The sequence below is a fragment of the Hippopotamus amphibius genome, chromosome 4 (genome assembly GCF_030028045.1).
Source record: "Hippopotamus amphibius kiboko isolate mHipAmp2 chromosome 4, mHipAmp2.hap2, whole genome shotgun sequence".
NCBI classification, from domain to species: domain Eukaryota; kingdom Metazoa; phylum Chordata; class Mammalia; order Artiodactyla; family Hippopotamidae; genus Hippopotamus; species Hippopotamus amphibius.
This window is the reverse complement of record NC_080189.1, coordinates 128,072,901-128,100,480: the sequence shown is the minus strand read 5'-3', so window position 1 is coordinate 128,100,480 and position 27,580 is coordinate 128,072,901. Positions and strand designations below refer to the sequence as shown.

Below are 27,580 nucleotides of genomic sequence, written 5' to 3'. Positions count from 1 at the left end.
TTTTTCCTCTTCTGGCCGGTACATGTAGTTTTAACCCTAAAGAAGCAGGAGGCAGGGATCAATGTGAGAAAGTAAAAAGTAAAGTTCACTCTAGTGAATGGAGGTGAGCCTGGGAGCAGAGACAGGGGGCCATTTAGGGCAAATCTACCCAGCGAGTTCACTTCCAAGGGAGGCCGTCTGCTTTCTGTGCTCCTTACTGCCTAGTGATGATTTATTCATGGTTCCTGAGATAAAGGATATGACGGTTTGCTCAAAAGAGGATTTAGATTCCAATCAGAGTAGGTCCTTGTCAGAGTGATGAGGGGATAGTCATCTGTATGGGGATTCAGTTACTGATGGAAGGAGAAGAGGGGAGCCTGCTTTTATTCAGCATCTTTTGTGCACCAGGTACTTTATAAATGATCAGGTATTGACTCCTCACAGCAGCCCATGAAGTAGATGTTATTATGTTTCAAAGTGACAATAAGTGCTGAGCAGTTTACACATGGAATAGAATTGGGTTTCCAAGCCCTGTGGTCTGACTACAAATCCACTGCCCAGATGGCATGAAAGGGGTGCTTACGTTTTAAGATCCATCACAGTATATATAGATCAATCACAGCCCCATATATATATTTTTAACCACTTCACAACCCCCCACTCTCCCCACCAACATACTAAAAGGCACACTTTCTATTTCTGCGATGTGGGTGATGAAGCCATATTCTTTGAACACCAGACACGCCCTTGGCAAAGCACAGTAGGTGCCACCCTTCTGTACATTACACGAAAAGGTAGCAGTCAGCCTACCTGTCCCAGAAAATGGCTCCACCCTAACTCTTCCTCTCTTCCCTATTGGGTAACATCCCTTTACTGGTGAAACTCCTAAGAGCTCCTAGCTACCTTGACTACAAAATTGATGGTTGGAATGGTTGAGCCTTGCCTAAGACTCCGTGGCCTCCTATGGACCACACAGGGCTAATTTTAAAGCTCTGAGGTCCTGTGCTCTGGGATGATGCCCTTCTTCACTCTTCCCTGAACATCAGGCAAAGGGAATAATTCAGTGTGCAATGTCATGAAGACCTCAAGTTTCAATTGGTCTGGATGCCATCTGTCCCACTGGAAAGGGGACCAATCGGCCAGTCTGATCCTGGAGGACGCACTCACCTCCCAGTGAATGTGTGGGTGGTTTACATCCAAAATAATAATTTATTACTCACTGTAGCACAAGATAGGGCCATAACCCAGTATGCAGGGCAGGCTTCGAGTTAAAGAAAAAAAATAGAAGACACAATGACCGTGGACAGTGAATCCCAGGTACCTTAGCATCCCCCGTGCTTGCTTCCAGTATCTCAGAATTGGGGCTGCAGACTTGTCAGCCCGACCCTGGTGGAGGCACGTGGAGTACCGCGCATCTTTCTGTGTTTTTACCTCACCAAAACAGTTAGCATGTCGTGAATTCAGAGAGGCTGCCGAGGGGCGCCACCCGGGACGAGCAGTCCTTGTGACATTGCCCTGAGCAGGCTGGAGTCTGGGGGTTACTATGTAATCGGCAGGCGCTCCCTAATGAACACCTGCCCGCCCGCCCAGGGTCCCCAGAGAGGCCGCTCCTGAGTAAAGCAGGCTCCCCAGCCGGCTGGCAGAAGCACTTTGCATTTCTGGAGGAGTCATAATTACGTGCGCCTGTCAAAGCCTTCCCATTGGGCATCATTCAAATGCACGGATGAGGAAGACTCAGCCTCCCAGACCGAGTTCAACCCCAGCTTTTCCCCATGCTGGGACCAGAGTGCATCTGAGCCACATGTGGAAGAAACCATGCGGAAATGAGAGGACGAGAGCAAGGGAATAAGTTAGTCTCACATAAAGTGTAATGTATAGGAATAGGATAAAGGGCAAGGGTGAGCAACTGGGAGACCAGAGGTCGGTGGTTCCCTGGGAGTCCCTGATGCTGAGTTAAAGGGCAGAGTCTGTTGGAAGGAGAGAGAATGGGGAGCAGGCAGAGGGATGAGATTAAAAGAAGTTGGTTGCAGGGAGAAGTCAGGTAGAGGAAAAAGATGCACTGAAAGGAGAGGTTAGGAGTACGGACGGACACAACACATCCTTTCCTGGGTATACAAGTAACTTTGCCAAAGTATATGTCACAGCCTCGTTCGTGGGTGCCTGGGGGTATGTGACCCCATTGAAATCTGGGAACTCTTTTGCATCTGGGGATGTGGCATCTGGACCCATCCTTCTTTGTGGGGTATCACAGTCTCTGCCTAGCAGTTCTGTGCTTCCAACCAGCCTTGAGAGACCGTGTAGGTTTCATCCTCCCCATGGTCAGCTTTCGTGCTGGGCGTGTGTAACAATGATCCTTCAGTCTATCCCCATCTACCAATTAAAAAAAGAGATCACCTTTATTAGGCGCCTACTGTGTGTCAGACTCTGCTCAGGTGCAGGACTACAGATGTTGATCAAACCTGATCCCTGCCCTCCCAGAACATATTGTCTGGCAGAGTTCTGTTGCACTTAGAAAAAGCAGCTCCAAACCCATGCTGTCTGTGCTGTTTGCTACATGCTGGATCTGTACCCAGTGTTTACAACAAAAGCTTTGGAGTCAGTCCCAGACTCAAGCCCCTCGTCTGCCCTGACCTTGGGCACAGTGACATTTCTAAGTCCCACTGTCCTCATTCGTACAGCGTTGCAGGGCTGCTTTGAAGATGAAATAAGGTGGTCTAAGTGAAGCATGGAGCCCAGCACCCGGCAGGGGAGGGCCTGTCGAACACGATGGTGCTGGGGGCAGAGGGGCAGCAGCAGCAGGAGGCAAATCTGGGGAGGGGACGGGGAGCCTGGACCTCAACGTGGTGTGTACAGTGGCCGCTTTTTGCCGGCCAGGACCCCCATGTGATGGATGCCCTTTGGTTTTCTTTCCTTCCTGTTTCAGATCGTTGCAGCCTTTTCTGCAAACACCTACTTAAGTGGACTAGGAGAAGACCGGGCAGGCACTTGGGTCCTGGCCCATGTGTGCTGGTCACTCAGTGACCTCCCTTGTCCGTGGATAGGCTTCTTGACCCCTTGAAGTTTAGTTTCCCACCCTGTCAGTTAAGTGGGTTGGGTAATCAGTCTTGCCGACTCTTTATATAATCCAGAGTCCCTAGGTGACTTATACCCACCTGACTGTTGAGTTAATCTGCTGTGTGCATTCGGCAAGTTACTCCTTTCTCTGTGCTTTGGCTCCTCTGGTATCAAATGAGGGTAATCCTGGCATCTGCCTCCTGGGTGAGTACTGACTCCATTCTGTTCTGGGACAGAGGCTGCACCCAGTAAACAGAAACCATTAGTACTGGCTGTGTCTGGAGCCAGCCTTGCTGACATGTTCTGCTGCTGGTCCCCTCTGAGCTGGAGGTAAAGCACTCATCTCCTGTCCACTAACCAGTTGGGGTTCAGGCTGGATGGGGACCTCCCAGATGGAGAGACGCTCCCGCTGGCAGGACCCACTGAGCTTTACAACCCCATCCCCACCCCCACCCCGACCCCTGCCTATCCCAGGCGCCTGGGAGCCCAGAAGAGCAAGTCAGCCTACGTAAAGGAAGCAGCCCCCGTCTGCCCCCAGCCACACAACCCAGGGGCTGCACAGACAGGGTAGGAAGGAAACCAGCCTTCCCAGCTAATCAGCCGGAGCGTCTAGGGGGTGACAGGGAGGGAGAGTGCGGCCAGACCCGCATCTGTGTGCGCGATGACCTCATGCTTTCTCTCCATCACCGGCGCCCCCTCCCCAGGACGAAGGAACAGCCAGTGAAAGCTTGGCTGCTTATTGCCGAGCCCCCCAGGGGAAGGGGAGAGGAGCGGGGGAGGGGGGGGGGGGGAGGGGGCGGGCTGGAGCCAGGCTCCCAGCTGCTCCGGGAAACACAATAACAGGCAGGGCTTCAAAGAGGCCACAGGCTCAGGCATCATGAATTCCGAGCTGCCCCTCTTCACCTGCCTCTCTCCCTCTAGGTTTTCAGAAACGTTGGAAAGAAAGGGCACAGTGACCACGCGTTCTTCCCACTCTCAGCACTGGACTCTGCCACCTCCACAGCTGCGGCCACTCCTCCGGGGCCGGCCGGGAATCACCCTTTCCTGGGAGGGGGCCGGCGGTGCCCTCGGGGCGGGCAGGTGTGGCCCCGCTGCGGAGCCGTCCCCAGCTGGCAGCCTGGCGGTCATTGTGGGCACTGCAGCCGGGAGCGAATTGTCCAAACCAGCCTTGGGGAGGAGGGAGAGGTGAGAGGGTCAGTCTTCCAGCCCTGATTCCTCCCAAAGCACAGATGGGAGCCGTGTGATGTTTTAATTTTTTTAATGCAATTAATTCAGAAGTGACAATTCCATTGATTTCGAATCTGTGAGCTGCCCCAAGGGAACGGTGGATGACAAGAAAGGGCTTGAGGGGGAGAAGTCACCAAGTTAAAACCCATGCTGCCAGTGGCTGCCCCAGGGTCAGCTCTGAGACAAAGGCTGCACCACCTGGACTTGTGTATGTGGCTTCCTTGCCCAGAAAGTCAATGGCATTATGAAGAGAAAGTGCAAATACTAGTAAAGGGCTTTCTGCTGAGATCTCATTTTATGTCTCAAGCAGCCAACAAAGTTGGGGTTTCCTGCTCTTAGGACCTGTACGCCAGGCACTTGGGGCGTCTGTCTGAGGGTGTGGATTCATTTCCTGAGGCTGCCATAGGAAATCACCACAAAGTTGGGGGCTTAAAATAACAGAAACATATTCTCTCACAGTTCTGAAAGGCAGAAGTCAAAATCGAGCTGTCAGCAGAGCAGAGCTTCCTCTGGAAGCCTGAGGGGAAAATTGGTTCTTTGCCTCTTCCAGCTTCTGGTGGCTGCCAGCCTTCCCTGACACATGTCTGCGTCACTCCAGTGTCTGCCTCTGTCTTCTCACAGTCCTCTGGTGTGTGTCTGTGTCGAAACTCCCTCAGTGTCTCTCCCAGAAGGATCCATGAGATCGCATTTGAGGTCCACCTGGATAACGCAGGAGATGCTCTCCCTCTCAAGGATCGTAATCACATGGCTTGTAATGGGAGGTCGTGTTCACAGGCTCTAGAATTTAGGGTGTGGACAGACCTTTTGGGGGGGCCACCACTCAGCCCATTACAGGCCACAGCAAATCATGTCACAAAAAATACACCAAGTTCATGGCAGTGTTAATTCACAAAAGCCCAAATGAGGAAGCAACCCAAGTGTCCATTGATGGATCAGTAAAGAAACAAAATGTGGTTCATCCACACAGTGGAATATTATTCAACCCTAAAAAGGAAGGACATTCTGACACCTGCTATAATGTGAATGAACTGTGAGGATGTTATGCTAAGTGAAATAAGCCAGTCACAAAAAGACAAACACTGTATAACTGCACTTAGATGAGGTATCTGGAGTAGTCACATTCATAGGGATGGAAAGCAGAAAGGTGGTTGCCAGGGGCTGCGGGGAGGGGGGAATGGGGAGTTGGTGCTTAGTGGGTAAAGAGTTTCTGTTTTGCAAGAGGAAATATTCTAGAGATTGGTTGCACAACAATGTGAAAATACTTAACAATATTGAATTGTATACTTAAAAGTGGTTAAGATGGTCAAATTTATGTTATGTGTGTTTTACCAAACTTTAAAAAATGTTTTAATTAAAATTACCACAACACAAGAGCATGAATGCTAAGGGTGAATTAAGTCCGTGTGGTAAATACTATAGGAGTTCAGAGGAGAAAGAGACTGTTTGGAAGTGGGATGATCAGGGAGGGCTTCCTGGAAGAAGTGGGCCTTGAGCAAGATAAAATTGAAATGGGAAGGTGGGTGGAGAGAGGATATTGTAGGCAAAGTTTTGGAAATAGAAATGAGATTGGTGTTTTTGTTACTCTGATACAAATAGATTGGACAGAAATGAATACTTTTGGCGGGAATTGGGCAAAAGTGAGGCTGGATGGGACCTAGATTCAAAGAGTCGGCTTAAATACCAGACTGACATTGATAACTTGATACCATTTAGGAGGTTATTATAATAATTCATAGGTGAGATAATGAACACATAGAGCATTCCCTCTGTGCCAGGCACTGGCTCTAAGCACCTTATGCAGGTCAATATTAACTCATTAACTCCTCATAGCAGCCCTGTGATGTGGGTGTGGGCATCACCCCCATTTTGCAGCCGAGGAAACCAAAGTACAGAGAGGTCAAATGACTTGCCTGAGATTATAGAAGAAAGATGGCTCTGTTAACTGACAGATGTAAGAGATCCAGGGGGGATCTGGAATGGTTGCAAAGTTTTTTAGAATGAGTGACTAGACCCTTGGGCAGATTTTAGGGAAGGAAGGAACTAATTTTTTTTTTTTTTTTGGCTGAGCCATGTAAGATCTTAGTTTCCCGACCAGGGATCAAACCCATGCCCCTGCATTGGAAGTACGGAGTCTTAACCATTGAACTGACAGGGAAGTCCCTGGAAGGAACTAAATTTAATCATAAGTTTAATGAATAAAGAATCATATTTTAGGGTGGGAGTCTGATTCATCAATCTAGATTATCACTTTATAGAGGAGAACACTGAGGCTCAGAGAACAGTTTGTCCAAGAGCTTCTCTCTGGGATGGACCCATGTTAAGTGGAAAACAGAATATGTGAGTGATGATAAAAATATTCTGTGAGGAATTGGAGAGGAGCCAGGGCACCACCTGGTCAGCTGATTGCTCTCCCCAGGCTTTGCCTGGACAGCTCATGAGATCACCTAGAAGGATCATGATGGGGACGTGCCCAGGGCCATACATCCATATGAAGTGTTCTTTTGATCATTACAGTCCAATCATGTCCCACCTCGGAAGGCAGTGTAGATGGGGTGTGTTCCAGAACCCTGTACGTGCTGGTATGTGCATGGTTTCCCACTGGAATAGTCCAGAGCCCTTGGAAACTCAGATCTGCGTGGTAGAGTCAGATGTTTATAAAGAGATTCTATTTGTCTGATATAAGGAGGAATAAAAGCTCAGAAGGACATGAAAAAAGAATCTGAGATAGAAAAAGAAAATAAGAAAAGCTATTGAGTGAATGAAATTCATTACAGGCTAAGAGAAAGTCAGTCTTAAATGTCGTGACCTCGGAGGGCCGGGATGGCGCCAGTGACCCAGAACAGGCTGTTTCTAACCCAAGACGTGCAGGGCTTGCCTTGCTCACATTGGCATTGAGGCCTCGGCCCCATTTGTCCTGTAGAACTTGACCTGGCTACAGGCTGCCTGGCTGGCCTCACTCCCAGCCTGATCCTGCAAAGCTCCACAAATGTTTACAGCACAAGTAATTGGCGAATTTTAATCAGCAGATTTTGTAAACATCCCTTCAAAGTACATAATAGCATAAAGCTTTCTGCTTACACAGCAACGTTCACCAAATGAGTTTAAGAAGCATTCAGAACGATGTAGTTCATTAATCACCATCACGTCAAGGTGGGGTATTGTCTTAGTTTGCAACATCAGGAAATCACAGGCTGATGCCTTAAATGGTTTTAAACCTACCATACAGAGAATTAAAGATTCAGTTCCTGAATCAATTAGGATAGGCTAGGTTATGCTGCGGTGACAAGCAACCCCCAAGGTCAAGGTCACTTAACACCGAGGTTTATTTCTCACTCGTGCTACACATCCATCAGATGGGTGGGAGAGCTCGTTCTCACTGATGGAGCAGCTACCTGCTGGAGTGTTGCCAATCACCATGACAGTGGAAGAAAGAGTGTGCCTTTTAAAGGGACTTAAGATTCAGAAGTTCTAACCTCAGTGTCTTCTGACATCTGTTACCTCCCCCTTCAATGCCTTTATTTCCCCATGGGTAAATTGTGAGTAATTAATGCAGGCTTTTCTTTTTTGAGAGTGGTGCATAAGATCCGTAATAACTGTTGTATAAAGTAATGGGACTAACCTTTTTTTTTACTTTTTAACCAAAGATATGCATCCAAACAGGTACTATCCTTGAAAAGAGTTCGTTTGAGATGATAAAGCTTATTTGAAGGATGCTGCTATTGCTCAGATCCTTTCAGTTGCCTTCAGCATATGAATCCCAAAGAAAATTTGTTTTTTTTACTGTAGAAGTTGCAATATATAAAGGATTGTGGTGACAGGCTAAATCATAGGGATGTGTCACCATGGAGAGGCCAAAAGTCAGTGTCAACGAGGCTCCTAGGATGGCATCCGTTATTCTGGTGAATTCTTCAGCATGTCAGGTCAGTCCCCTAGCTCTGCAGCTCAGAAACCTGATTGTTCATCCTCAGGGGAAGACGCACATTAAGCAAGTTCAAAGTACCTCATGTATAAATCAGTACCGATGTATGAAATATCAGCATTCTGGTTTCAAGTGAGCGATATAACCCTCACCCAGATGGGGTCCTCAGGGCTCGTGATCCTTGACCTCTCACCCAGGAAGTAGAGTTAGCAGAGGTGTGATGGCAGAAGGGTTGTACATGCGACCTGTGAGGCCAGTCTGACTTTATTTGGAAGCCTGGCTCTGCTGTGAGACAGCCTGCCTGGCATCTCCAAGTCTCAGCATCATCTTTGGCAGACGAATGACCGTCTCTTATTTTAGAAGATAATGCCATTATATGGGAGACTGCTCAGCACCATATGTAGGACATGGCGGTAATACCTCAATAAATTCTTTGGGAGGCATGGGATTGGAAGAAGGGGAGTTAAATAGCTAATTCGAGTGTTTCCAGTGACTGGCTAAGGTAGCCCCATGCCTCCATGTCTGCCAGAGGAAAGGCCTGACTGCTGCGACTCAAATATTTAAGGCCTGTTGGCTAAGATGGCATTTGTTTCCCCAGCTGACTTTTTCCCAGACTCCCCTCCATCCCCCACCCCACACACGCTGGTCATTCACCCAGCCCATTCTATGGAATGATTACTGTGTTTAGTCATATTACACATAAAGTATTATTCCAGCCCTAAGAGTAATTCTTTTCTCCTTTTGAGTAAATTTGTGTATTGCTGGTCAATTCCATTGAGATGTTGGCTTTCAAGTTTAACTCTCCAAGAGAAGGAAATCTTATTTCTGTCATTTCCAAGTTTGGGCTGGAAACCTCCCCATCACCCCTAAGAACTGACATATAATGACTTTATAGTCACACCTCTTTTTATAAAACCAGCTAGATCCAACGTGCTCCTCACCTCCACCCCCTCTGTCTCCATTCACCAGACTTGACTTCATGTGACTTTTGCCATTTGAAAAAAATAAAATCCGTTCTGAGTACAAGAAGACTTATCACCAGTGAGAATGCTTTTACACGTGACACAAGCTTCAAAGGCAAACCTCAAAGATTATCAAAATGTTTAAAGAAATAGCAGATTATAGAAATGCTGTGACTGCTGTGAAAGGGACGCAAACATTTGGACGGATAAGTTATGGTATGTTGCAATGTAAAACTCAGCCATGCTTCCCTACATTTGGTCACAACCTCTACATTAAATGCTTTGTATCTGGGCAGCCAGGTACCTTATGGGAATGGAGGTGATTCTGGCAACATGGCGTGTAGCATCCCATAGCAAACACAGCCCGAGGCTTCAAGAGCACCCTCACTATGGATTCTACTTTGTCATTTATCAGTGATGCTTGGAGATGTGCCACGTTTGCTCCCCTGCCTTCCCCTGTGGTAGATTTCTACTATTTATGAAGGAGGGTCTTACATACAGTCTTAAATTCCCTGTCAGTTACAGAGATTGCTTTTTCATTTTTTCACATTTTAGTGTGAATGGGAGTATAGAATATTAGATGATGTTGATTTATCAAGATGGATTCTCCCGTTGATTTATGTCTTCTTGGGGGAGGAAGCTCTGCCCTCACTTCAAACCCACTCCCATCATTTCTGGCAGTTTTCATTGGTAAATGGATGATGATGGAGGCCTGGAGGCTGCCATCCCGGGAGCCCAGGATGAGGCAGCAATGGGGGAACCATCTGCTTTGGCTTTTTAAAATGAACACTTGCTGTTACTCTGTGCCCTGATGAAAGTCTAAGGTCCTGACAAGTCCTGTGTGCTGTGCATTTTTGTATCTTCTGCAGGATTGGCTGGTGTCCTGCACCTATTAGACACTGGATAAGTGTTTGTTGAATTAAAGGAAGTACACCTGTCTTAGTAGGCCTGGGGTGCCATAATAAAACACCACAGACTGGGGGGCTTAAACAACAGACAGTGATTTGGGGGACTTCCCTGATGGTCCAGCAGTTAGGACTCTGCGCTTCCACTGCAGGGGGCATGGGTTCGATCCCTGGTCAGGGAACTAAGATCCCACATGCTATGTGGCATGGCCAAAAAAAAAAAAAATAGAAGATGACAACACTGGTTTTCTCACAGTCCTGGAGGCTAAAAGTTCGAGGTCTGGGTGCCAACCTGGTCAGGCTCTATGAGGGCTCCCTTCCTGACTTGCAGATGGCAGCCTTCTCACTGTGTCCTCACTTGGTGGAGAGAAAGGGCCAGCAAGCTCTCTGGGATCTCTTCTTATAAGGACACTAATCCCACCATAAGGGCCTGCCCTCATGACTTCATCTAACCCTGATTACCTCTCAAAGGCCCCATCTCTAAATACCATCACATTAGGGATTAGGGCTTCAACATGTGAATTTGGGTTGGGGGGACACAGTACAGTCCATAGTCGTACCGAAAAAGTGAGATAAACTAAACTGTCATGTAACTCTCTCTCTCTTTTTTTTTTTTTTTTTTTTTGCCACGTTCACCCATTTCACCAACCCCTACCCACCCCCCTACCTCTGGCAACCACCAGTCTGTTCTCTGTATCTATGAGGTGTTTTATTTTATTTTATTTTATATTTTATTTTATTTTTAAATAAATGTATTTATTTATTTTTGGCTGCGTTGGGTCTTTGCTGCATGCAGGCTTTCTCTAGTTGTGGTGAGCAGGGGCTACTCTTTGTTGTGGAGTATGGGCTCTAGGCACACGGGCTTCAGTAGTTGCAGCACTCAGGCTCAGTAGTTGTGGTGCACAGGCTTAGTTGCTCTGCAACATGTGGGATCTTCCTGGACCAGGGATCGAACCCGTCCTCTGCATTGGCAGGCGGATTCTCAACACTGCACCACCAGGGAAGTCCCTATTTTATTTTTTAGATTCCACATATAAGTAAGACAATACAGTATTTGTCTTCCTCTGTCTGACTTATTTCACTTAGCATAATACCCTCAAGGTCCATCCATATTGTTGTGAATGATAAAATTTCCTTCTTTTCTATGGCTGAATAATATTCCATTGTGTATATAGACCACGTTTTCTTTTTTATTTTTTTGGTCATATTATTATCTTTTTTCAGATCTTTATTTGAGAACAATTGCTTTACAATGTTGTGTTGGTTTCTGTTGTACAACAAAGTGAATCAGCTATATTTATACACATATCCCCATATCCCTTTCCTCCTGAGCCTCCCTCCCACCCTCCCTATCACACTCCTCTAGGTCGTCACCAAGCATCGAGCTGATCTCCCTGTGCTATGCAGCAGCTTCCCACTAGCCATCTATTTTACACTTGGTAGTGTATATATGTCATTGCTGCTCTCTCACTTCGTCCAAGCTTCCCCTTCCCCTCTGTGTCCTCAAGTCCATTCTCTACATCTGCGTCTTTGTTCTTGCCCTGTCACTAGGTTCATCAGTACTGTTTTTTTACATTCCATACATACGCGTTAGCATATGGTATTCATTTTTCTCTTTCTGACTTACTTCATTCTGTATGACAGACCCTAGGTCCATCCACCTCACTACAAATAACTCAATTTCATTCCTTTTTATGGCTATTATTCCATTGTAGATATGTGCCACATCTTCTTTATCCATTCATCTGTTTATGGGCATTTAGGTTGCTTCCATGTCCTGGCTATTGTAAATAGTGCTGCAATGAACATTGAGGTACATGTATCTTGTTGAATTATGGTTTTCTCAGGGTATATGCCCAGTAGTGGGATTGCTGGGTCATATGGTAGTTCTATTTTTAGTTTTTTAAGGAACCTCCATACTGTTCTCCATAGTGGCTGTAACTAATTTACATTCCCACCAACAGTGCAGGAGGGTTCCCTTTTCTCCACACCCTCTCCAACATTTGTTGTTTGTAGACTTTTTGATGATGGCCATTCTGACCAACGTGAGGTGATACCTCATTGTATACCACATTTTCTTTATCCATTCATCCATTGACAGACACTTAGGTTGCTTCCATGTCTAGACTGTTGTAAATAATGCTGCAATTAACATGGGGGTGCATGTCTTTTCGATTTAGTGTTTTTATTTCCTTTGGATAAATACCCAGAAGTGGAATTGCTGGATCATTTGGTGGTTCTAAAACTGTCATATAACTCTTGATTTATGTGTCTTATCCACCCTCTTAATGCAGCAAAATAACCACCAGAACATAGGAAGGGTATACTAACATGCATAAATGCGTGCGCGCGCACACACACACACACATACACACACACACATTTCCTCTTCTCAAATCTGTTTTTGCTTTGAGCTTGGAGACATCCAGCGAGTATGCGTGGAACAGGGCAGTTGTCATAGAGTAAAGACAATACATCTGCAAATACCCGACCTGGGAGGCAGTTTAGGAATAACTGTTACCTTTTGGCCCCATGTCTCCATCATCAGCCTATCCCACCTCCCACACCTCTGAGCCTGGTGGTCCTTGGTCATCTCAACAGTGATAGACCAGAGTGACTGATGTATTGACAATATAAACAGTTACAATGATTTCACACCTAAAGCTCTGGCAAACTCCTTTATGTTGGCAGAGATGTTTAGGAAAGAGTTCATGATAAAAAAGCATTCTTGGGTAAAACTGTACTCCTTTTAGAAAGGCAAATTTTCAGTTTATTCTTAAATACTATTCCCAAGGCCCTTTGGCCTTACTGTTAACATTTCTTGCAGGAAGTTACTTTTATTGTTTGGGTTTTAAATTATGGGAGCATATAGAGTGCTCCAGGGCAGTCTCTCAAGCCAGGACTCAAATCCCAGCCCCAACGCTTACACAGAGATATTCAATCTTTGGGCACCTGTTTCCTCCCCATACAATGGAGTTAATAATAGAACCACCTCACTCAGTTGTGATGAGGGTTAAAGAAGCTGGTGTTTGTAAAGTGCTTGGAACAGGGCCTGGCACATAGCAAATACTATAGAAGTGTATGTTAAATATATATATATATTTATCATTGTATAATATATTAATTATAGTATTATATAACATGTGTTATACAATATATATTTATATATGTCATAACATTTATTACATATATATGTGTGTGTATATATATGTGGGTATATATATATATATATTTTTTTTAAACTCTTTATTGGAATATATTTGCTTTACACTCTTGTACCAGTCTTTGAGCTACACCAAAGTGAATCAGCTCCATCTACACACATATCCCCATATCCCCTCCCTCCCATGACTCCCCCCCACCCTCCCCGTCCTGGCCCTCCAAGGCATCTCCCATCATCAAGTTGATCTCCTTTTGTTATACAGCAACTCCCCACTAGCTATCTATTTTACAGCTGGTAGTGTAAATATGTCTATGCTACTCTCTTACCTCGTCCTAGCTTCCCCTTCGCCCCTCACCCCAGCCCCGTGTCCTCAAGTCCATTCTCTACTTCTGTATCTCCACTCTTGCCTGTCACTGGCAATTCAGTGTAAAATGTTCTCCTATGTGGGAAAGGAGACCATGGGGTTTGACAGCCATGTCAGTGAGCAAGTACCATTTGTTGATAGAACAAACTACCAGGAAACAAGGCAGAAGGTCTCAGTCCATTGATGGCCCTGTCCACATTGTCTACTTCTTTGGGTTTTATAACAGATCATTTGTTTGGATGTTCTTGAGCTTTGGGATATTCCTTTCAAAAAATTATATAAACCTGGGATTGCATGTTTTAGGAAAAGTAATCTCTCATCACTTACCCTTTTTCCATTTTGTTCTCCCTCCAGCCCAAGCTTTTGGCCAAGGAGCTGCTTGACCTAGTGGCATCTCACTTCAATCTGAAAGAGAAGGAATACTTTGGAATCGCCTTCACAGATGAGACGTAAGTGCCCCACGCGCTTGGAGAACCTGAAGGGAAAAATACAGGACCTGAAATCGCACTCTCAACTGTCCCCGATGAAGGCAGCTGCAGGCCACTTGGGTCTTGTGGTTCAGGGTCAGTCCAAGTTCATCATCTGAATTTCAAAGGCCTTGTGATCATGCCTGGAACGGCCAAAGGATATAATTAGGGTGATGCTCATATTATGAAATTATTAGGTAAACCAGTTCTTATAATCAAGCTGTTGCACGTTCAGAACTGAAATGTTTATTTTTAAAAAAAAAAAGTGGATTCGTCTGGGTTTGTTTTCTATTACAGTTAAATGAAAACTTCTGGAAATGAAACATTTCTCTCCAGTGTTGGAATAACAATAACAGGAAGTCAATGCGATGATAAATTCAAAATAAAAAGTACCTGTGCAGTTTCACTGTCGACGCTGAAATAGAATATAAAAATCGAAAATTCAGATCGCTCATCTGATGAAAAGTACATTTGCATGCAGTGATCTTTCAGTTTGGCTCTATACAGTGGTGTTTTGCAACACAAGGAAGGAATATCTTAACTAAAATTTCAGTTTCCTTCTTAATATACAAAAGACTACAGTGAACACCAGCACAGATTCCTAGATAAAAATAAGCTGTTCTAAGCAAATGTTTCACAGTTTTCTTTCCTCTCTGTATACACACGCATGCACACACACTCCTCCAAATCCTTAGAATCACAGAGGTGACTTCCTAAAATACTAATCAATGAGGCTTAAGTTAGCGGCTGGACCAGACAGCTCAGGGAAGCTATGTCCCATCAATCAGATGGTAACTTCAAGGCAGGATGGGCTCAGAGCAGGAACAGGGGGCATCCACGGTTGGTCAGTAGGTGAGATGATCAGATATATCTGCACAGGGACCCTCCAGGAGCTGCAGAAGGACAGGGTGGCCAGAGCGTTTATGATCTAAACCGGGACCCTGTGTGTAAAAGAGGGTGTAAATCCGGACTGTCTTGGGCAAACTGGACAGATGTTCACCCTCTAAATTAGCGACCTCTCAGGTGGCGGTGTGATCAGGGAGCAGTGTTGGGAGCAGAGTCACACCTGCCTAAAGAAAGCCAGGAGGAACAGGCTGCCCCCTGGCCCTGCAGCCTCAGGGAACTGAGCCAGGAGGAAGGCAGGGGTGGTTGCTTCTGGTCTAGAAGGATCTTTGTGCCTGCGGGTGGGACCAAATAATCGGGGCTGTGAACGGAAGGGCTGGGATGGGGAGGAGCCAGCAGAGCGATTTTAAAAAATGCTTTAAGACATGGGACTTCCCTGATGGTGCAGTGGTTAAGAATCCACCTGCCAACAATGTACTGTCAAATATATTGTTCTCTTTTCTGAATGTGAATAGATATATTGAATTTATATATATTCTGAATAGATTATGCTTATATATGGATTATATACTCATAAGAATACAGGAAGCTGATAACATGATAATCTCTTTTTTCTTTCATATGAAAGAAGGAACTTAGGTGTCCTTTATTTAAAATGTTTGAACACTTACTCTGTTACTAATAACTGCTCATCTCCCTTGAGGGTAATTTTTTTTTCAGCTCTTTATTGGAGTATAATTGCTTTACACTGTTGTGCCAGTTTCTGCTGTACAACAAAGTGAATCAGCTGAATTTATACATATATCCCCATATCCCCTCCCTCTTGAGCCTCCCTCCCACCCTCCCTATCCCACCCCTCTAGGTCATCACCACTCATCGAGTTTTGCATTCCTTTGTGTCTGTCTTTGCTTATTCCACATTGTGTTTTTGAGATCTGTTCATGCTGTTGCGTGCAGCTGAAGGTGGCTTCTTTTTCGTTGCTCTAGAGTGTTCTCTTGTGTGGCTGTGGCATTGTTTATGGACCCCACTGTTGTCGGGTGTTTTCCGGTAATGCTCACTTTGGGGATATTAGGACTACTGCTGTCGTGAATATCTTTTACACATCTCTTGGTGCATGTGTACCCATATATCTGTTGGGAAAATATATATACATAAAATATAAATAAATCTTAATGTGTTACTATTCTCTCCATAAAAAAAAAAAAAGGAAAAGAAAAAGAAAAGAATATGCTTGCCAATGCAAGGGACACAGGTTCCATCCCTGGTCCAAGAAGATCCCACATGCCGCAGAGCAACTAAGCCTGGGTGCCACAACTACTGAGCCTGTGCTCTAGAGCCCGAGAGCCACAGCTATTGAGCCTGCGTGCCGCAGTTACTGAAACCTGTGCTCCTAGAGCCCGTGCTCCGCAACAAGAGAAGCCACTGCAATGAGAAGCCCGCCACAACAAGAGAAAAAAGCCCATGCGCAGCAACAAAGACCCAACAAAGGCCAATAAATAAATTAATTTTTTAAAATGCTTTAAGACAAACATACATCGAGAATAACTACTTTCACAAATGCAGTTGTTTTCTGCCCTTTCTCCTGAGTCACTGTAAACCCCCTCAATTGTCACCCAGACATTTTTCACTAATTAGAAGGAAACCACAGTTTCAGTTCATCATATCCCATTGTTCACATTTCCTCTTCTAAAAGAGCCAGTGAACTCGAGAGGAGTCCCAATTCGACCTCCCTTTTGAATAAACAAGAGTCAGAGAATGAGCTTGTTGTCCTGGGCCCAGGAGGAAGAAGTACGCCTGCTGAAGGGTTCAGACCACAGCCCTGACGGCACCAGCCAGAGAGAAGCAAATGTCAGGGAGAAAGTCACTCGTCTCCCGGGAGAGACCCAAGCAGGAAAACCACACCGCATCATACACCTGTCCCAGCAAATGGAGCCTGTCTACTCCAAGTCTTGGCGTTCCTCGTTCCCCTGGGCTGGCAGGGAAGGTGTGTGTGTGTGTGTGTGTGTGTGTGTGTGTGTGTGTGTGTGTGTGTGTGTGTGACAGAGAGAGAGAGGGAGAGACAGAGAGAGGGAGAGGGAGAGAGAGAGTGTGTGTGTAAGTCAGTCCAGGCTGGATGGAAGGGCCCCTCTCCCTGGCCTGGTGGAACTGGCAGCTGGAGAGCCCTGTGGGGGGCAGTGATGAGGAGGATATGCACCATATTCTGGCACCGTACAGAGGAAGAGTGGCCATCACCAGCCTCTTCACCCGAGCCTGGGTGGGAGGGTTCCTCCAGCGATTGTAGGGGTGGCGGGCAGCCAGCCGAGATCCGTGGACAAGACTTTGCAGCTGGCAGAGGTTCCTGGAAAAGAGGTGGCAGATGGGCCTGAGTCACTGGGACGTGGTGCGTGTCAGGGACCCCGAGGAAATCAGGAACTGGCCTCCAAGGGACTCGGATGAGGGGACAGAACAAAGAGGAGACGGGACGGCCGTGACTCAGGATGTAGTCAGTCGTGGGCTGGCAACACCTGGGGCCAGAGGCATTGGCTGGCGGCCTCCTCGGCCATCTGACCTTTTCTCCTTTTCCCGGTGGGAAAGGAGTGACTGAAAGCTGCCACTGCAGAACGGTGCCTGTGGGTGGGGCTTGGTCTAGGGTGACAATCACACGTCCGTAGCCACTAGCCTTGTCCCGCGGCCTTCTCACCGCCCTCCCAGCCTGCCCTCATGCTGGGCACCACCAGACGCTAACACAAGATCATTTAATAACCGTGTTTTCACGTGGCGCGTGTGTATTGTGTTGTGTGGGTGTGTGCATGTGTGATTTCTGCAGGTGCTGCACTGTGTATTTTATAATAAAATGGGTGGAACTTTCATCCTTTATGGCGATGCATCGTGTGCCCCTTGCATGTGCCTTTTTCCTAATGCAAATCAAAACAAGACTAACTTGGAAAGTGCTATAAACTGTAAAATACTGCACCCGTGTTAGGTATTACCAGCAGTGTTATCATTCCTAATCGTAGAATATATGACTCGTAGGCCACAGGTGGTCAGTGAGCCTTTCAGTATGAACTGCTGGAGAAAAGAAATATGAAGCCAGAATGTAGACAATATTGGAAGCTTCACTCCTAAGTTGTATTCATGAATAGTGTCCAAGGCTGCAGTGCAAGACTCAGTGCCCGGGGATATTTCCTATTGTTAGCGAATCGACATTTGTGTAGGACTAATACTAGCTCCACCGCCTCTTTTTTTAACTTAATTTTGAAATAATTCGATATACAGAAAAGTTGCAAAGGTAGTACAGAGAGTTCTCACATACCCCTCACCCAGTTTCTCCTAATGTTAATATCCTACACACCATGTGATAATTATCAAAAACTAAGAAATTAACAGGGCCTTCGCTGGCGGCGCAGTGGCCAGGAATCCACCTGCCAATGCAGGGGACGCAGGTTCGAGCCCTGGTCCTGGAAGATCCCACATGCCGTGGAGCGACTAAGCCCGTGTGCCACAACTACTGAGCCTGCATGCTGCAGCTACTGAAGCCCACATGCCTAGAGCCTGAACTCTGCAACAAGAGAAGCCACTGCAAAATGTGAAGCCCATGCACCGCAATGAAGAGTAGCCCCCGCTCGCCGCAACTAGAGAAAGCCCGCGCAACAACGAAGACCCAACGCAAAATAAATAAAAATAAATTTTAAAAATATTTTTAAAAAACTAAGATATTAACATTGGTACTATATTAGTAACTGAACTATAGACTTTATTCAGATTTTCTAGTTTCTCCATGAATACCTTTTCTGTTCCAGGATATACAGGCATACCTCATTCTATTATGCTTTCCTTTATTGTACTTCACAGATACTGAGTTTTTTACAAATTGAAGGTCTATGGCAACCCTGCATCAAGCAAGTCTATTGGTGCCATTTTTCTAACATTATTTGCTCATTTCATGTCTCTGCGTCACATTTTGGTAATTCTCACAATACTTCAAACTTTTTCATTATCACTGTATTTGTTATGGTTTTCTGTCATCAGTGATCTTTGTGTCACTTTTGCAAAAAGATTACAACTCGCGGAAGCCTCAGATGATAGTTAGCATTTTTTAGCCATAAAGTGTATTTAATTAAGGTGTGTACCGTGTTTTTTTAGACATAATGCTATTGCACACTTAATAGACTACAATATAGTATAAACATAACATAACTTTAAATGCACTGGGAGACCAAAAAATTCATGTGGCCCCCAAATAACTCTAAGGTGTGTCTGTAGATGGTTACCTGTGAATATCTGAATTATGGTGATACGTGCAAACAATGACATTTTGGCAGTCTTTAAAACATTCTGAAGCCAAGTAAGAGCCTAGTGTAAATTTGATCTTGAAATAATCATTAATGTTTTGCTACAGACATGGTCCTCAACCTTGACTCCACATTGAGGTCACCTAGGATACTTTATAAAATGCCAATGCCTGGGCCCCTCCCCCAGAAATTCTAATTTAATTGGCCTGGGGGTGGCCGGAGCATCAGGATTCTTGGAAGCTCACCAGTTGATTCTCGTATGTAGCCAGGTTTGAAAACCCCTGTTCTAGAGAAAGGGGAATGTTGGTGTCAGATGCCTGTGCTCCCTCCCTCCAGATTCAGGAAGGAAAGCCCAGTTCACTCACACTTTGAATATTTGGGGCCCATCATGACAGATGCCGGGAGTCTGCAAAGTCATAAACTCTCCCCTATTCCAGACTTGAAACCTAACTCTTTGCAAATCAATCAGATTGTTTGCAATTCTATTTCCTTGAGTGCAAATAGAATAATCGAGATTTTCATGTATCAAACATTGGCATCCATCATTTAAGGAAAGTTATTTTTACACGTTATTTTTGAAATATTTCCACTGCTGTTTCAACACCCATGTTGATTTTTTTTTCCAGAGCTCATGGTTCTGATTGTATAATTTAAATCCATAAAGCCCTATATTTAGTTATCTGATCTAGTCTCAGTCATAATTTTTATTTCCTCTATTTGGGTTTCTTTAAAAAAAAAAAGCTATATTGAGGTATAATTGGCATAGAAAACTGTACATATTTAAAGTGCGCAATTCAATGAGTTTGGACATAGACAAACACCTGTAACATCCCAGGTTTTAATTTTTTTTAATTTTATATTGGACTATAGTTGATTTACAATGTTGTGTTGGTTTCAAGTGTACCACAAAGTGATTCAGTTATACATATATCTATTCTTTTTCAAATTCTTTTCCCATTTAGGTTATTACAGAATATTGACATATGCAAACACCTATAACACCCAAGTTTTTTATTTTTAAAATAAAAAAAAATTGTTGACAGAGAATCCCATCATCAAAAGCAATAACTAAACAACTTTTAGACTATTTAGCAGAAATTGTCAAACACACCCCAAGTTGAGGTCATGATTATTGTAACATATTTAAATTTTAATTTGAATCCCCTCTTGTAAATGTTAAGGGTTGTTTGTCAAATGCTGTAACTGAATATCCATGTACTTTAAGAAGTACTTAGGTAGTTGAGGGAAAAAAATAAGAAACTTGGTGTAGCCATTACTGCACATTTTCAAAGCCACATACAGTTAGAATGTATTTTCACATACCAATTAAGAAAATGAGTAGTTCTTAACCTCTTATTTAATCACAGACCCCTGTGAAATTTAAGAAGTTACTTCCCTCACCGCCACAAATGTTTATGCACAAAATAATTAGTGCTTAAATTTTAGAGGGTTCACAGACACTCTGAAGACAGAATCTAAGTTTAAGAATCAATTAAGGATTTTTTTTAAACAACATGCTGTGTCTTAATTAATTGAGTCATGGAGAGGTACTATTTAGGGAGTGTGATTTATCTGGATAATTAAGGTCCAGAGTGCCCCAATGCACTGGAAATACATCCGTAGACCCAATGCCAGGACAGTGGAGAGAATCCTCTGTCCTACAGCATCCTTGGGTCCTGCGTCCCTTGACTAGAACCAGGACTGGCATTGACGGAGACATAGGTCTAGTTGATGAGCATTTCCCAGTCACAAGCTGATGTACAATTTAAAAAATAAAGTAGGAAAGCAGCTTTCCAATTGTAGAAGAAACCACCACGAGATGCAGCCCTGGGAGTGTAATTTATTTAGAAATAGGTTTGGGGTTTCCATTCATTAAATACTCTGTACCGTGAGACTGAGGAGAAAATCAATGGCTACAACCGCGGTGCCTGGGTTATAATAACTGCTTCTGGGAATGTGGCATTCAGCGTTCATTACCCCCTTGGAGGCAGCCCGAGTAGACCCTCAGAGCCTGCGGAAAACAACCGAACAGTCTGTTCAATAACCGGAAAGGGGCTTTAGCAGAACTCTTCCTGTGTGCAGCTAAGAGAAATAAAAAAGGATGAGACAACCAGAGGGGACCCTGGAGATCCAGGCTTTCTCCTGCTGTTTCCTTCCCAAAGCCAGTGATATGGGGGCAGTGGGATCCTGGACCATTTCCTTCCCAAAGCCAGTGGTATGGGGGCAGTGGGATCCTGGACCATTTCCTTCCCAAAGCCAGTGGTATGGGGGCACTGGGATACTGGACTCATCGAATATGGAGATTGTTTAGTCAAGGCAGGAGCGGTGTCTATACGTGCAGGGCAGTCATGGAACCAACAGCAGTACTGATCTGTGGGGCTTATCTGAAGCCGACATATTCGCTTCTCAACAGATGTTTATTTGGCATCCAGTCTTAAGCCTGGAGATACAGAAGTAACTGGCTTTGACCCCTTGGAGAGCTTGTATTTTTAGTTTAGGCAGTAAATATTAAGATAGGGGGTAGAAGGTGCTAGAAAAGAATATTTGGAATAGCCTTCAGAGGACATAGTGAAGCAAACAATTCCTCCATATAATAAAAAATTAAAAGCATAAATTCAAATGGACAGAATAGCCCATGATTTAGTCATCCGGGCTCTCCAACACATTCCTTGTCTTAATCGTTATCTGTGTGTGTGCGTCTCTCTCGCAGGTTCTCTCTCTCTCTCTCTCTCTCACTCTCACTCACACACTTGAAAGCCACTATTTGAGGGATTCTAGCTAAATCAGTTTCCCTGAGCTGTCCTTGCCTGAGCACATGTGCTTCTGATTCAAAGACACTGTATAGTGAAATCTTCTTCCTTTTGAAGAACTCCCTACCTACCCTCTCCATCCAGTGACATCTGTAAGAATTTTATCTTCTTGCTTAGACATTCTTCAGAAGCTCATTCCATACAAATCAGCTGTCTACAATAAAAACCTCTAAAAGGCACAGAGTCTCAGTCTCTGCTTGGGTCCAAGGAGTGTATATAGACTTATCACAATCTCCACCCTCCAGTGACTCTGTATGAACAAAGCTCTCCTTAAGGCCATCTCTATTGAAGGTGCCAATGCTTGGACCAAAAATCTATTTGTATTATATGTAGAAGCTAAAAGCAATGCATCCAATTTCTGTTGCCTGGAAGCAATTGCATATTTATTACTGACCTAACAGTTTGACCTATTGCCACCATCAACCAAATGGGTGTTATCTTGCCCAGCTTTAAAGACAGTTATCAGTCAAGCAATAACAAAAACACCCGAGTATCTGCTGGGACTTTTTTTTTTTTTTTTTTTTTTGCTTTGTTATCGGCAAACGCACTGATGTGAATTCTCAAATGAAAAATCAATGAGATAATGAAATCCAAGCTATCAAGCATCTCTTAGTTAAACTGTACAGAGAAAATGCTCCTTTTCCTCTGCTTCCCATCCCACCCTAGCTTAAAGGGGAAAAAAGGGGGAGGTTGAGAAAGAGACCTGATGTTGGGAACGTGAGGTGTTACATAAGAAAAAAAAAATCGTGGACAGTGAGGCATCCTTGATACTGTTGGGTATAGGAAATGTGACTTTGAACCCAACACAATCAGCAGAAAATACTTTAAGCGGAAAATGGTGGCTTCAGAACTGGGGTTTCCAGTTTACTTTTTAACCATCTTTTAGCTTTTGCCCAAAAATTGGGCAGTTATCCTAAGGGACCTGGAGTGGGTCCCTGGTCCCTCAGTCTTTCGCTTTGTAGCCACCTTCAGCAGAGGGATTTTTTTATAGGCACATAAAGTTGAAGGAGTGACTTCCTTCCACCTGGGGGGTCCCTGGACTCCAGGTGCAAGAAGCCCACCTCCCCACTGATATTGGAACCCTGCCTGTGTGTGTGTGTGTGTGTGTGTGTGTGTGTGTGTGTGTGTGTGTGTGTATGTGATACTCTCCCTCACAGAACTGGCGTTGAGGAATTCAAGTAGGGGAAGTGGGGGAAGGAAATTCATTTTTCCTCCAAGGCCAACTATTCGATGTAGGGGGGATTCTGGCCTCATTGTTCTTTCTGCTTTTTGACCATTTTCTTACTTTCTAGTCATTTCATGGCTTGATCAATGCTAAACTAATATATGGCTGGGAACCAAGGAGTTCATCCCCCAAATGTTCTTTTAAAAAGTTTAGTGTGGGGGAATGAAATTACCTGGGGGGGGGGGGTCCATCTACCTATTTGTCCTCTGATAGCATGGATGGAGAAGATGAGCAGTAAGCAAACCCAGTAGAGTGGTACCCAAGTGACATCCGTGTCTGTGTCTCTTCAAGCTAAAGGTTCCTACTTTCAGGTTTTCCACCAAGTGAATTATGGCCCCCCAAGGGCCAAGTCAAATCCCCAGTGGTCTGAGTGGTCAGAAATGCTGTGCCCTGGAGTGGGGTGAGAATTTCTCAAGCCTGGCCCGTTGACAGATCTTGAGAGCACAGGTAGAACATTCCATCTCTTGGTTCCTCCTTATTCCTTGAGTTTGGGGCCAGAGGAAAACCACTGTACACCATTCTAGTCTGTCTTTCTTGAGAGGATCCTTAAGACTCTTCATCAAGAATTATTGCAAGCCAAAAGATTAAAATTTATATCTGCCTGGTCATTGGATGGATTTCTGTTCTGAGTTTTTGCAGATTCTGTGTTTATTTGGCATCATTAATTACAGGGCCAAACTAACAGCCAAAGTTGTTTCCATCCCCACTGTCACCCTGAGACCACACTCTGAACCACTTCCTTTATGTAACTCTCACACCCCAAGCCAATATTCCACCTGTCCTTAATCACCCTGGGGGCCAGAAAACCAGGGACAGCTTTTATGCCTCAGGGTCCACCAGGATTGTTCAGATGAGCCAATCCTAAGCTGTTCCCCCTGCCTTTTCCATGAAGACCCTAAAAAAGTCTCTGGCCAGTGTCTCCTCCATATTCCTTTCTGCCTCAAGACCAACACTGGTGCTTCACCTCCTGGCCCTGCATGGCATGGGTGCCTCACATTTCCAGGGAACTGTGAGGAGCATTAAACTTTCCCTTCAGTGGCATTGACCTCTCTGTGTTGTCACTCGGTCACTTTTATAAATTAAGATCAGGACACAAATCAGCTTTTGGAGGTGGCCATCCAATCAATGAGCAAGTACTCTTGAGTCTGTAATATTTGCCAAGTGCTGTGCTAAGTTCTGGGGATGATTTTTTTTTTTTTAATGTTGAAAACTTATGACTTAGTTGGAGAGACAGGTCATAATTTTTAATAACTAATTGCACAAGGCTGTGCTAAATGCCTTGCAAATGACACAAACCAGAAGCTCTGGAGACATTTGAAAGAAACCCCAGACTTAGGCAATCAAGGAAGATTTTGCTAAAAGTAAGACTTGAACTCAGCCTTGAACAATGGCTAGCATTCAGGTAAAGAGGATGGAGAGACTGCTCCAGTGAGGAGAAGCCACATGCTCAAAGTCCTGGGGTGAGCGTGCATATGGTGTGTCTGCAAGAGGCTGAGCACAAAGAGAGGACCCTAGGAGATTTGGGACATTTTCAGAGGCTGGAAAGGAGGGGCTATGGCTTATTACTGCCCGATAGTGTGGTTTGTTTGTCTTACCTTCCAATTAATCAGAAATGCACATGCTGTTACCTTATGGGGTAGATCTCTTTGTGTTTTTCAAATATAAAAAGCCTGTTGAGGAAAAATATGTATGCAGAGTAAGTTCCATGGACTCTGGGAAGTGCAACAGCAGAGGTGTGCCTGAGATGGGTGCCTTGAGAGTCCAGAGGAGGACCTACAGCCTAGGCTGGTGTGTGGCGTGAGGAAGGGGTGACAGGGAAGGCTTTCTGGAGGAGACATAGGAGAGCTGCGTCTTGAAGGATGGACCAGACTTTGCTGGGCAGTGAAGGAGAGGAAAGGCATTCTAGGCAGAGGGAACAGCATGAGCTAAGGTGTAGAAGTTTGAAACGACATGATCCCTAATGGGCATTGTCAGCATTTCAGGTACAACCAGAGACCACAGTGGCCTCCAGGCCTTCTGTTTCCAGATCCCACGTCCCATTGGATGAGAATTTATCCCACCTTTCTGAAAGATGTTGGTCCAGTTGTTTTGCTTAGAAAACTTCTTTCTTCATTCTTTTTTTTACTGTTACTATCCTCAGAGAAGAGTAACCAAACATGAAAGATAAAGTTAATAGAAAAAAAAATTTGTCTAGATGAAAATTCTTGGAGTAGAAAGAGGCCAGAGATCCTCAGGCACATACTCTTCAGAAGCAGCCCTCATCCTCATCCCTAGAGCCACAGGCTTGGGCTTAAGTGAAAGAGGGATTTGCTTTTTTGTGCAAAACGTGCAGTTTGAATGACATCTCACAATGGAGATGGAAGCCTCTAGAGTATGCTCTAGCTTTTGTTTTTTGGAGGCTTGGAGGAGCAAACATTTTAATACAGTGATGCAGCAGCTTTTGTTTAATAAGTGGCGGCCTTTCACACAGGTGTGTACATTAGAAACATCAGTGTCACTCAGCATCAGGCCCCTGAGGAAATGTTGTGCAGTTGTGTCTGGTCAGCATGGGCTTCCTAAGTCAAGGCGATTATAGGACTCTGAGTCCTCCAGGGTGACGGGCTGAGATTGGGGAAGGAGAGGAGAGGAAAAGGACAAGGGTAGATTCCTCTGCTCATACTTGTTCTGTGATTCTGCCTTGCTCTTCAAAGACCAGCATCCTCAACTTGTCTCCGAGGCCCTGGTCACCACTCTCCAACCTCATCCCTTTCTACTCTTATGACACCAAGGTTTCTTCCCACCTCAGGGCCTTTGCACATGCTGGCCCCTTTGCTTGGAAAGTGGTTTCCCCGTCCTCTTTGCTTTTCTTTTGTCATTCCTCAAATCTCAAACAAACACCAAGCAGTGCTTCTCGGACCCCCAGACTAGATCATGTCCTTACAGGTTCTCATAACTCACAGTCCTAATACTATTAGTAATTACATAATTAACTGTGGAAATAGTTTCTGAGTGTCTGTCTCCTACAAGAATATAAGCATCAGGGGAATAGGGACTGTGTCAATTTTGCTCCCTGCTGCATCTTACTCCTTACTCTTATTTGGAGAAGGCGGTCAATTAATATTTATGGAAGGAAACAGGGAGGGAGGGAAGGAAGGAAGAAATACATGCAGAAGTGACCCCATTTGTATATCATCAAATATTTCTGTGGTTCACTGTTTAAAATAGTTTTAATGATGTAACATTGACATACCATAAACTGCACAGATTAAAGCGTACAGTTTCAAAAAGTGTAGACATATGTCTACACCCATGACACCATCACCATATCAAGATAATGAACATCTCCATCATGACCAAAAGTTTCCTCGTCCCCTGCCCCCATGATCCACCCATCACCCACCCCCGGCAACCACCAATCTGCATTCTGTCATGGCAGATGCACTTGTACTTGCTAGAGTTTTCTATAAAAGGAAGCATACAGTCTGTACTGTCTATTGTCTGGCTTCATTCACTCAGCATAATTATTTTGAGATTCTTCTTTGTTGCTGTGTATATTAATAGCACATTGTCTTTACCCCTGGATAGTAATCCATTCTATAACTGTATCATAATTGGTCCCTTCCCCCGTTGGTAAACATTTGGGTTGTTTCAAGTTTGGAGCTATTACAAATAAAGTGAACATCTGTGTGTAAAAGTCTTTGCGTGGACATCTCCTTTCATTTCTCTTGGGTAAATACCTAGGAGTGGAGTGGCTGGGTCGTATGGTCGGTGTACACTTCATTTTTAAAGAAACTCTCTCTGCTTCACTTTGCACCCCATCTGCTTCCAGCGAGATGTTGTGAAGATTGCTAACGTGTTTCTAAAGTGTGTTTGGAGGCCTTCAGGAGAAAAGGCAGTCAGGAGTGTGGTGATAAGGGGATTCAGGACAAGAAAAGCGTATGATTGCCTTTTCATTTCAGTGCCGTCGAGAAAATGGACAGCGGGTCGCAAACCCCCGACTTTGATTGTCAGGTATTTATCTCCTGCTGATGCAGTATTCCTCCAGTAATTTCTTTGGGTTCTGCAAATACTGAGAACTTAAGAGTGAGGCAAAGGTCCACGTTTATCTATGGTCCAGCATGTTTTGCTGCACATATACCTTCATCCCAAGAAACTTTGGCAAAACCCAAAGCCCTAACCCACTGGTCTCTCTTTTCCTCAGGGGACACTTAAACTGGCTTCAACTAGATCGAAGAGTGTTGGAACATGACTTCCCCAAAAAGTCGGGACCAGTGGTTTTATACTTTTGTGTCAGGTATGTACATTGGGTATCCCTCCTTTTGCTTTTTTTTTTTTCCTCCTGTGTCAGAAAAGTCCGGGACGGTAGAGCCATCAAAGAAAAGGGAACTCAGGTTTGTCTTGGTTCATTGCCA

At 44.7% G+C, this 27,580-nt stretch overlaps 1 protein-coding gene across 6 annotated transcripts in view; it reads left to right on the top strand.

Moving 5' to 3' along the window:
• The window catches only part of FRMD4A (FERM domain containing 4A), a 450,104-nt gene that overhangs the window by 291,877 nt on the left and 130,647 nt on the right, over window positions 1-27,580 (top strand). For all 6 annotated transcript variants that reach the window (XM_057731241.1, XM_057731240.1, XM_057731239.1 and 3 more), the window contains exons 3-4: window positions 13,928-14,022; window positions 27,370-27,462. In XM_057731241.1, coding sequence (XP_057587224.1) covers window positions 13,928-14,022; window positions 27,370-27,462 — 188 coding nt within the window. The remainder of the gene's footprint in view (window positions 1-13,927; window positions 14,023-27,369; window positions 27,463-27,580) is intronic.